At 42.7% G+C, this 12,121-nt stretch overlaps 1 protein-coding gene across 1 annotated transcript; it reads left to right on the top strand.

The window, feature by feature from the left end:
* The first annotated feature begins 3,700 nt into the window (after nt 1-3,700).
* LOC125349203 (golgin subfamily A member 2-like) lies at nt 3,701-5,706 on the top strand. Its single transcript, XM_048343119.1, has 2 exons — nt 3,701-5,285; nt 5,381-5,706. Exons 1-2 carry the CDS (start codon nt 3,701-3,703, stop codon nt 5,704-5,706), a joined length of 1,911 nt encoding a protein of 636 aa, XP_048199076.1.
* The last annotated feature ends 6,415 nt before the right edge of the window (nt 5,707-12,121 follow it).

Genomic DNA, 12,121 nt, shown 5'->3' with positions numbered 1-12,121 from the left:
GTTCCCAGCACTCTGTTGGCCAACTAGAGATGAGGACTCTCACAGGGACCTTTCTCTGTCTGGGCTGGCTTCGAATTGCAGTTTTCAGATCAATGAGTCTTACAAAAGGCCACTTTACTCCAATTAAAGCAACAAGGTGGTCCACACAGAAGTAGTTTTTAAGCATGCTCTTACCTAGAACTTATTAAGGGCCAATATTACATCTGACAAACTTGTAGGAATCGTCTGTCCTTCTCTGTGGGCATGTTGGAAACTGTTACAAAAAAACCTATAGACAAACTGGAATAGCAATTCCACTTTGGAACAATAAGACAACTTCACTTCCAAATTTCTTATCTAGAAATCCATTTTTTATTTCCAAAGCCTTTTACCAACCTCTGCTTTAACACTTACAGCTTTTATCTGCAGTGGAAAAACTCTGAAACTTACTGGCATTCTGAAACCAGGTACCGCCCTTTGCCTCCGGGCTGCCTGTTTTAAAAGAGCCTTTTTTTTTTCTTCAGTCCCAGTTACTTCGTGAAGACCTTTGAACTACACCTCCGGAGGTTTCTTTTCTTCACCAGGCATCCTCCCCAAAAAAAGAAGCTCTGCTGCTCCTCCACCATCTTCTTCCGTTTCTTTCTTTCTCTTTCTTATTCTTGATTCTTGGAACTTTATCATGATTTCAAGTTCCCACATCTAGTAAAGTTACAAAAGCATTTGAAGAGCTAGAACATGATTAACTTTGATATATTTTTATTTGCTTATGCCCCTCCACTTCAGTTAGAGCAATCCAAACTCTTAATATTCTTGCTGATTCTTCCAAAAGAATTTTACTCATTTATCCATCATGAATCCAGAAAGAATGAAGAGCTGCCTCTCAGTTTCTACTTGAAGAAAACTAAAAGGTCAAATTCAGCCCAGCTATGGTAGCTAACTCCTGTAATCCTATATACCAGGAAGCCTTGGCTCCATGACCACCATTCAGAGCCAGCCAGGGAAGAAAACAGAGAAATTCTTACCTCTAATTAATAACAAAAACAATAGAAGGAAATGTGTAACTCAAGTGGTAGAGTGCCAGCTGTGAGAAAAATAAAACCTTGGTTTCAAGCCACAATACCAGAAGAAAAGAAAATAGAGCCAAGGTTATAAGTAGACATCGATTTAGAATATGGCCTTTGAATTACTACCCCAGAGATTGAAAGTGACACTGAAGAAAAAAACTACTGTGTTCAATTATTATCCTAAGGGAATTATTATCCTACTTTAACATGAGTTTTGTTTAATTAGATATTTCTTTTTTATTTTGGTGTTACTAGGGATTATACTCAGGCCAAGCAGTCTTCTAGGTCAACCATGCCCTCAGTACCTCTGGCTTAGTTGGTTTTTTACATAGGGTGTCACAGTATTCCCAAGTTGGCCTTGGAGAGTGATTTTCCTGCTCTACCTCCAGAATATGGACTGAGGTCCATGACACCATATATGGTTAGTGCATTTTTATTTGATACACTATATTATAATTTATTATGTATGTGCCCACCTGGGGCTTGAAGGCAGGGCCTGGGTCCCTGTTCCTGAGTTCATTTAGCTCAAGGCTAGAGCTCTACCACTTGAGGCACATCTCGACTTCTGGCTTTTTGGTAGTTTATTGGAGATCAGTCTCACAAACTTTCCTGACCTGGCTGGCTTTGAACTGCAATCCTTACATCTCAGCCTCCTGTTAAGATTACACATGAAAGCCTATAGCACTTGGGTAAAGTTGTAAGTTTTGATGCATGAAAGGTCTCTAGTATTTAATTTTATATTTGTAAGCTAGTATTTTCTGTCTGTTTCTTTTTCTTCCATTCATTTTTTTAACATGCCAGGGCTTAAACTCAAGACATCAGATGTACTTGGATTCCTTGCTTAGCTAGAATTCTGTCACTTGACATAAACTTCAGGCTTCATGTTTCACTGCTTCACCAGAGATGCAGTCACCCAGACTTCTGACTGACTGGATTCAAACCTCAGTCTTCCAGATCACAGCATCCTTCACAGTGAATATTAGAGGCATGAGTTAGGGTCTCCTTTTCTTCTTGGGGTGTAGGCAGGAGAACCAAACCTCCTAATTTTTGTTTTTTCATCTTAGCTAAGAGATGTGATTCACCATATGGAGCTTCTTGTCCTAGAACAGAGTACTGCAGATTTTTCTGCCCTGGATGGCTCAAGCATGGACAAGAAGTGAGCTCCTTCTCCTCTCAGCTTCCAGCCACTGGGATAATTATTACTGCAATTATTGGGGGAGAAGAGCTGGCTTTGAACTATGATCCTCCTGATCTCAGCCTCCTAAGTAGCCAAAAATACAGAAACTAGCCAGAGGCCAGGGCATCAATTAGAAGCCCCAATAAGAGACAGGAAGAGATAATTTTAAAGATAAATCAGCCAGTGTGTGGATGCTGTTGGGAGAGGAACTCTGCAGCCTGTGCACAAGAAGGTACTTCCCATATGCAGCAGCTGATTAGAGCAAGGATGGGCTGAACTCCAAAGAGCCGATTATGGTTGATACAGGACCTGGACTCACAAGGAAAGATGAACAAGGCCAATCCAATTACCTCTGAGGGACAGATTTTTAAGACATAAATATTCGGGGCAAAGTTGTGAAATGAAAGAACTGTACAGGGATGCACTGTTCTTGGAGTCCATTATTCACCATCTGAATTCTGGAGTCCCATTCCCCATCCCCAGTCATGTATCTGCATCACATAAAGGTTTAGGGCAGTGGCCAGATAATGAAACAGGCAGGGACTAAAGTTATGATATTTAGGTCATGGTCATGAAACGTCTGCAGTAGAGTTGGGCAGGCTCCCAGCTAGAGCTGGTCCCTGATTGTCCTACATGTGAGTGGGGCTGGAAAGGGAATGAGTTGCAGATGCAGCTCTGATGGGACCACCACCATTCATCTTGGATGACTAGATTCTGGCCACTACTGCTATATTTTCATGTTTCTTCCTGACCAATGGGATACAAGCTTTGAGGCCATGCCCACATTCCATGCTGCCTAGTAGCACTGGAACCCCCTCTATTGGCTCACACCACTACAGCAGTGAGGGAGATAGAGGTGTTGAGTGGTGAGTGAGCAAATTGAGGTGATTTGGGAGATACAGTTGGAGGTATACTGAGTTATTGGTGATTGTGCAAACAGAGTGGATTATAGAGACCTTTGGAATGTGCCCCGCCCCCACCATTGCTGTCCTAGTGCTGGGATGTCTGAACAAGCAAGACAAAGAAAACTAGCTGTAGGAAGGAAACTACTGCAAGAATACCAGCAGAAGAATTTTGGTAGTGGACCTGCAAATTGAGGTGATTTGGGAGATATAGTTGGAGGTAGACTGAGTTATTGGTGACTGTGCAAACAGAGTGGATTATAGAGACCTTTGGAATGTGCCCCGCCCCCACCATTGCTGTCCCAGTACTGAGATGTCTGAACAAGCAAGACAAAGAAAACTAGCTGTAGGAAGGAAACTACTGCAAGAATACCAGCAGAAGAATTGTGGTAGTGGAACTGCAGAATCCAAGAACAAGAAGAAAATTAAAGAGGGAGGTAACCCCAAGACAAACACTGCTGAGGACTGTACTCAAGGGTGCAGCCAAGAACCATGCAGATCCTGAGCCTGCCCCTCCCCTGGGCACTACCAGAGCTGCCAGGGTCCAGAGTGTCACAGGTCCCAATAACACCGACGGCATGGAAAGGCGCTACCAAGTCATGGTGCTCACCCTGGACTCCAGCAGAACACAAAACCAGCAGCTCTACAGTGAGATCCAACAACTGAAGCACGAAAGGAAAGACCTGCAAGATCAACAGTGGAAAGAGAATGAGAAGATGGCCTGCATGCAGAAAACACTGAAAGCAGAGCTGGAGCAGCACAGGCTATCCATACAAATGTTGGCATCAGAAAAATCAGATTTACAATCTGCCCTGGCCCCCGCGCAGCAGGTGGCCAATGAAAGCGCCCTGGAGCAGGAGGCTCTCACCAGCCACCTGCAGGCCGCACAGCAGCGAGTGACAAAGCTTGATCTCGAGTTGTCTGCAGTGTCCACCATGCAGGAGACCGAGAACAACAACATAGAGCTCATGAAAGCCCTGAACCGCGTGCAGCTGCAGCTCCAGGAAAAGGCCAGAAGCTATGAAGATCTGGAGGATGAGAACACCAAGCTGCAGGAGAAGCTGGAAGTGCTTCTGACACAGAAGGCTGACATGAAGATCCAAATCCACAAGTGCCAAGAGGCACTGGTGGAGCAGGCAGAGATGGAAAGACAACTAAACCACATGAAAGAGTTGGTAACAGCATTAAAGGTGGAGAGAGACACCTTTGCAGAGTTGCTGAGGGCGGAGAGTTCTGCGGGGAAGGAGAAGGTGCAGCAGCTCTTAGAGCAGGTGAGCCAGCTGAGAGAGGAGAAAGAGCTGGGGGTGAGGCAGGTGTGGGAGCTAGAGAACAACCTGGTGGAGCTGAGAGCACAGCTGGCAGAGCTGCAGCTCCCGCAGCCCCCCACAGGGCCATCTGAGGCTGAGCAACAGCTGCAGGCCCAGGCCCTGCAGTTGCAGAAGGAGCTCAAGAGCCTGGAGGAGCAACTGCACATGCAGCTGGAGGAGAACCAGAGCCTCGGCCTCCAGAACCTGGAGCAGCAGCAACGGCTGTGGACCATGGAGAAGAAGGCTGAGGAATGGGACCCACATGCCGAGGCTCGGCTGAAGATTGTCGAGATGATGGAGAAGGAACAGGAGACTAAGAGGCGCATGCTGGTGCGCAACCAAGAGCTGAAAGACGAGCTGGCCCAGCTGCAGGATGCCGTGCAGAGGCTGATCGCTGAGAAGGAGGAGCTCGCCAGCCTCCTGTGCTCAGAGCAACAAGAGAAGACAAGCCTGCAGGAGAAGCTGGAGGAGCTGGAAGAAAAGGTGGCAGAAGGCAAAGAGATGGCTGAGTTGGAGAGCCAAGTGGCTGAGGACCTGCAGGAGCTGCGTGACAAGTACCTGGCCCAGGTGCAGGAGGTCATAGCCACCCATGAACAGCACAGGGCCTCCCACCAGCAGCTGACCTCCGAGAAGGAGACCCTGCAGCAGCACCTGCTAAGGCAGAGCCATCTGCTGAAGCAGCTGAAGCAGGAGCAGGTGCAGCACAAGTTACTGGCCCAGATGGAAAGGGAGAAATTCCAGGACACTCTGAAGTGTCTGGAAGCCACAAGACGTGAGAATGCTCAGCTGCAGGCCCAGCTGAGCGCCCTGGCTTTCCTGAAGGAAGGGGAAGGCCTAAGCAAAGAAGGAGACAAGGGTGAGGAGGCAACTCCTCCCGCTGGGACTGTCCCAGAGGACGTGGACAACCACAAAGCATGTGGGATTTTTACATGGAAGCACTGTCCATTGCAGAGTGCAAGAAGGCGAGGCTCAGCCGGCAGATGCAGGAACAGCAGGCCCACTGTGGGTGTCTGAGCCAGCTGGCAGCCCAGTGCCAGAGAAACCTGGAGCACCAGGGGCTCCATGGCCTGTTGGGAGGGTGGAAGCAGAAGATACAAGCGCCTAAAATGAACCTGCACATCTGCTTCCCCGAAGACCCAGCCGCCAAGGTGGATGCCCAGAGTCCAGTGGATGACCTGCAACATTGCTGCAGCCAGCTGTCCCAACACATGGCCACCAATGAAGAGACCATCGTGTTCTACAAAGAACAGATGGACGCCCTGGAGAAGCTGTGTTAGGAGAAAGACGAGTGTGTCAGCCAGCTGTCGGAGGAGAAAAGGAGGAAGATGAAGGAGCTGAAGGAGCTGCTGCTGCACCTTGCAGGGGAGGGCATGGAGTGCCAGGACAATGTGCTGGCAGCCACCCAGGCGCCTGCTGGCAAGGTCCCCTCACACCTCTCGGGCCCCCTGAAGATGGAAGTTGTGAAGGAGCAACAAGAGTTTGAAGCCATGCATCTTAAAGAAAACTTGGTGCCTGTCCCTGAAGAGGCTGGGGTGCCCTGGCCCCTGTAGAACCCCACTGCAGAGCCTCCTGTGCAGCTCCTACCTGCCATCCAGCCCCACCAAGAGCCCACAGGCTTGAGCCAGGAGCCCTGCCTCCCTTTCTTCTACAAGACTGAGGCAAAGGATGCATTTGAGATCATTACCATCTAAAGACTGGAGCTATCAGCCTCCAAAAGATACTTTGGGGCATGAGAGTGTAATTATAATGGAGTGGCAGGAAAAAGGGGTAACCACAGGCCAGACAGAGCAGAGGCTGCTGGGAGGTGGCCCCTATCTAGGGATGTCTAAGAGTCCTGGGTTCCAAGGAAAGGGCCCAGGTTAGGGTTATTACAAGGAGTTAATCCTTTACCAAGAAAGGTGCGTAGCAATGTCATCAATTCGTCTTACTATTTGATAGCATTGGTAGTAATTATTGTAATGCAATATTTTATTATATGGTATTATCTTGATTTCATAACATCTTCATTTTCACAAAATATTCTCATGGCAGTATTTTATACATGACATTAATCATTTCATGTTGTATGTTGGCACATTCATAGTACAGTCAATTGCAGTTTCAAAACATACTAAACTGTACCAGCAATAGGAAATTTTCTTGTTTGAAAAATAAAATGCCACAATGTGGATATTGAGATTAGAAAATAGTAATACCTCTAGAAAACATGAGAGGGTTTTTAATGTTGAATGTTTGGGAAAAAGAAAATCATGTGAGTTCAACAGTTGGAGATGCTATAATTGTAAAACACTTTCCAATGTGGTATAGATGTGTAATCCTAAAAGAAGAATATAGAATTATAGAAGATCTATAGAATATCACATATCACATTTTTGAGTGAGATGTACTGCAATATTTTCAATACTATCTTGAGTAAATAACATCATTTATTTCTTTTGTTTTTCTTTTTAATTTCCTTAATTACATTTACAATTGCATTTTAAAATGTACTAAATTCTATTAGCCACAGTACGTTTTCTCATTTGAATATTAAAATGTCATGATGGTGACACTGAGATGAGAAAATAACAGAAACTGTAGAAAATAAGATAAATTTCTTAACGTTGAATATTGGGAAAAAGAAAAATGTGAGTAGAACTTTTAACAATTACCAAATGGGGTTTGGAACTATAGATTTATAGAATATCACATACCTCCATTTTTTTCAGTGAAATTCCATACTGTAATGTTAATATTCAGTATGGTTTCTTGAATAAATAACATTTATTTCTCTTATTTTTGTTTTTGATTTCCTTATTTAAGGTAAAGAATATTGAAAGATACATATAGTACACCTTTTCCACTTCCAGTGTTTGTTTTTGGACAGTGGCAGTTTTGCCTGCTCCTTCATGACACCAAAAATCATCTATATAAGGCTCCTGAAAGAGTCTGATTCAAATTACACTTACAACAGAATGAAACAAATCAGGATTATTTGTTCCACTTCTTTGCCAGCTCCCAATTAGACAGTTACAACAGCCTGCTGAAGTTCTTTAAAAATGACTCTGCCCCTCTTCTTTGGCTCAGCGGACCCTTGAGAGTTAATTGCTGAATTCCTGTATTTTACTTAGATGTGGCTGAGATAAGAACTTCAGAAAACCACCATTCAGTTGTTCTTTGGGCAAGTACTGGAACCTTGACCTCTCTAGGCCTTTTTGGTAAGGGCTAGTACTCTCCCACTCAAACCTAGCCTCCACCTTCAGCTGTTTGCTGGTTCAACTTCCTGAGTAGCTACACTTACAGGTGTGAGCCTCTGGCTCCTGGCATTGGAAAACTAATGTTGTTAAAAGTGGCAGATGAAAGAGACAACAAAAGAAAAAATACACAATACATCTTCTATAGTTATTTTACAATTTAGAATCATTTTAGCCAAGTGCTCATGTCTCACACCTTTAACCCTAGCTACTCAAAAGGTTGAAATCTGATGATTGAAGTTCAAAGCTAGTATGGGCAGAAAAGTCCTTGAGACACTTATCTCCAACTAGCCACTAAAAACCCAAAAGTAGAGCTGTGCCTCAAGTAGAATGCCAATCTTGAGTTAAAAATAAAACTTAAAAAAGCTGTGGGACATTGGGTAGGCCTGAGTTCATGCCTATGAGAGGCACACATCCACACAAACCATTTAAAAAATATTCTCATATATATATAATACATATTTATGAGAAAAGGTTCCACTGAGCTAATAAAATGCAGAATCTCAACTCAGTCAAGATAATTCAGTTGTTTTTAGGATTTTCAGCACAGATTCTGCTGTACTTTTTTGCTTGTTTTGCTTTTTTTCTCTATGTACAATTTGAAGGTTTTATCTCAGTGGCTAAAGAGAGAGCCTAGTTCTGAGTAAGATTGCCACCACTAGAATTTTAGCCTCCATTAAGCCAATCATTGTAGACACAAACTAATTGACACAGAAAAAAATAAAACAAAAGCAAATACATCAATCCAGAGTCCACTCTACAAATATTTTCCTTTTGCCTGTTTTGGTTTAGGGCCTGGGCATTGTCCTTAAGCTCTTTTGCTACAACATTAGCGCTCTACCATCCACTTGTGGTTTTCTTTTGGTTAAATGGAGATAGGAGTCTCATGGGGACTTTTCTGTCTAGTCTGGCTTTGAACCATGATCCTCAGATCTGAGCCTCCTGAGTAGCTAGGATTACAGGCATAAGCCACCAGTGCCCAGCTCTTTTTTTCTTTTCAGTATATTACTCAGGCAGAATAGACCCATAGGTGACAAGATGGACTCAGTGATTTGATTTTTATGCAAATTATAAAAATTTCCTCTCAAATAACCTCATCCTCATACTTGCATTCCCAAAGTTTTTTTCCTCACAAAGCCAAATTTTACTGTTTCAAGTTTTCTTGTATGGAAAGAAATGTCTGAAGCACAGATACACAGAGTTCAAGGAACAAGACTGTCCCTTCAGATTTCAAATTTTCTTCTCAAAAGGAAAGCCTGTTCAAATGAGAAGCAATCAAGGTCCATCTGTGCACTATTGCCAAGGACTAACCAGGGATGCAACATGTCTCTGTATTTATTTCTCTGCTTCACTGAGTTGGGGTAAAAAGCAGCTAATACTGGCCAAAGTAAACAGATTCGGGAATCTCTGGAGTGAGTGTAAGGGAACCAATCCCTTTTCCCTGTCCATCCAGGGCTAACTACCTGCTAGTAGCTATCACCTAAAGAACAACCTTTCCTTTCTCCTCCCTGCTCACCAAGGCAAATATTGGCTGTTTATATTCCAGATCCCGAATCCAGGAGTTTCCAGTTAGGTCCAGTAACAGATTCCTATATGCCAGATAAAGAAACATGGTGAAGGATGAAAAAGATGGTTTATTTCATGGCAGTCACTGGAATGACAGCCTGAGTTCAGCCCATTTTCAGCCATCTTCAGGGTCACAGGTGTTGGCTGCAGGTTCACTGTGGAGAACTGGGGAAAGGGCTGAAAAAGGAATGCATACTTATAGCCGTCCCAAGGCATAACCATGCTTAATTATCTCAGTCTCTTTTCTCTAGAAACCTAGAAGGTGTTCTTCACTTTTTAGGCATTCTTCTGAAGATGGTGAGAGATGGTGTTGGTCATCTTAGGGACTGTTTACCATTTTTCACAAAGATTCTTGAATTCTGTTTTTCATGGAACTCGAGATGATTGTAAAGTGACTGTAGCAGGGAATGGCTCAGATCCCAAAGCACAATGCAAAGGAGGGATCCCAGGTGTTCAATTTTTACTTCATTCACAGGCTCAGCAAAAGCATCTTTAGATTGTTCTTACAAATGCTTTTCATACCTTGTCAGATCCAACTCCTGTCCCAGGCTGACCAATTACTCTCATCTGACAATGGATACCAATTTCCACCTAAGAGTTTCCACACGAAAAATAATTTCCCAAGTGTACCACAAATAGAATCTCACCAAGTCAGAGTTTTATCCAGAATTTAGTAAATTTAGTAAAATGAGGTTGATATAGGGAGAAATAATAATAAAAGAAACATTTCTTATTCCTGTTGCTGAAAATGAGTATTAAAGACTCACACTGTAGGTATGATCTGCTTTCGTTCTTTCCAAGTTGGGGGAATACACATTGCCATGTCCTCTAAACAACCCCTATCCATGAAACTCTGGTTCTGAGTGGCCAGGAGGACTGTGTCTCAGTATCCTATTCTGGGAGATGTCTCTGGGCCTGCCTGACACATGGGGTCAGTAGGTGAGCTTTAGGTCTTCCTCTTTCCACAGAAGCTTCCTCCCTTTCTGCCTGTCTAGTACAGAGGTGTGGCAGGGGTTACATTTCAAAGGAGAGGGCAGATTTAGACAGCTCATCAGCATCCCTCCACTCTTTGTAGCTCAGTATCTAGAAGGATCCATGGTAGGAGAGAGGGAAGCTTGACTGCTGTTACCATGGCTTCCTGATTTTATCTTTTAAGTCTGGCCTCTCATATGTTTCAGGAAAATCTATTTTTCCCATGTCTCTGCCTATCTGTGTTACATTTGTTATTCAATGGCCAGCTAAGCAGAAAATATCTACTAGACATTTATTACTTTGTAGTTTCCTTAAGCAATGAAATTCAGTATGTGGGTAAAAGGTGACAAGCTTTTGTCATTTATTGAAATGACTATTTTTTCATCCTTTCTACTGGGATGAGATTTTATAGGATTTAAATGAATGGATTCTATTCCTGTATACAAGGAAGTAACAGAAAAATAATCAGGAAAAAAATGACTTCCTTTATTAGATATAGTCCCTTAACATTAGCTGTAGTCCATTAACATTAAAATAAATACAATGCAAAATGGTGTTCCTTTTTATTAACCTAGTTTACTTACTCAGTAAGGAGAATCAGAATTTAATGCAGTAGTTGGCACATGGAAGTCAATAAATATAGCTTAGCCAAAAGAATAAATGGCCAATAAGAAAAACTTAAAAGTCAGAATGGGAACGATGGCTTCTTGCGATAAGGAAATTTCCATCAACTCAAAGGACTTTCCTATTAACAGCAGCAAACTTGATGAGCCATTGCCTGGGGAATAATGTAAAGCTTAACTTGGGAAAACACAGGGAAGAATGATTCCTTTCCTGAATAAATTGAGCAATAGCCATTGGCACGTCAAACTACTGAAAAGAACTGTCATGTTCAGTGAAATTATGACAGTGACTTTTAGCTTATGTATACTGCTAAGTGGGACACATTAGAGGAATTTTTAAATGAAAAGACAGGAAAAAATGAAAATTTGACATTTTGTCATTTGGAGACATTCGTTCATGGGGAAATGATGTATAAAGAACTATTTACTAAGACTTGGGATCCTGGTCCATTTTGTTCCTACTTCTTTATTTCAAAGATGCCTACATGACTGGACTCCCCAGTTGGCCAACAAGGTCAGCAAGGCCAGGAATAAAGGGTTGTGAATTTGCAATGATGGCTGAGATACTTTCCTAGGAGATCATTGCACCTTTATTAACCTTTATTTCTTAACAGTAGAAGATATAATTCATTAATTATATTAAGGTAGCTCATAATTCATAGGAGGGTGGACTTTCTTGGCTCACCAAATAATCATGGCTGCTGTGTATCTCTGTTTCTTTCATTTTCTGTTTTCTATCTTTTAAGGCAAAAAGAAAGGGATGAAAGGAATCACTAGTGTTAATCCTGAGGAGTCAGTGGAGAACTGGCACAGGTGGTAGAGTCCCAGCTTTGACCATAAAAGCCACTAAGAGCAAGAGGTCCTGAGTTCAAGCTTCTACTAGAATAAAAATATGGCAGGCAAGCACTCTCATTTCATACAGCATACACTGAGCTGAGGACATTGAATATATGAGACACACTTGAGCAGTAGAAAGGAAGTGTGTTTGGCTTCCACCTAACTTGGGAGAGGTCTAAACTTATTATATGTATCAGTGACATCGACCTATATCTTGCCTAGCCAAAGATTCTAAATTTTATTCCAAAGAAAAAATAAGTTAACATATGACAATTGTGTAATTATGACGTTAATTGTTACTGGCTCTTGAATTTGTTAAATATATTTGTGTTCCCAAGTGTGTAAGCTAAGCCTTCTAAAATGCTGAACTTTACAGAAGTTCACTAAGCTGGCAATCTCTAAGTTATTGATGTATATATGTGTTCCTGATTGTAGTAGGAATTGATAGTATGGGTATAGAT

The sequence above is a fragment of the Perognathus longimembris genome, chromosome 1, assembly GCF_023159225.1.
Source record: "Perognathus longimembris pacificus isolate PPM17 chromosome 1, ASM2315922v1, whole genome shotgun sequence".
Taxonomy (NCBI): Eukaryota; Metazoa; Chordata; class Mammalia; order Rodentia; family Heteromyidae; genus Perognathus; species Perognathus longimembris.
Note: the sequence above shows the minus strand (reverse complement) of the source record. Positions and strands in the feature narration are given on the sequence as shown.

Bases quoted from the DNA above. Each gene is read 5' to 3' on its own strand.
- LOC125349203 (XM_048343119.1), top strand. From the start codon at position 3,701: ATGGAAAGGCGCTACCAAGTCATGGTGCTCACCCTGGACTCCAGCAGA. The intron at 5,286-5,380 runs GTGAGGAGGCAA...TGTCCATTGCAG, and splicing joins AAGCAAAGAAGGAGACAAGG to AGTGCAAGAAGGCGAGGCTC.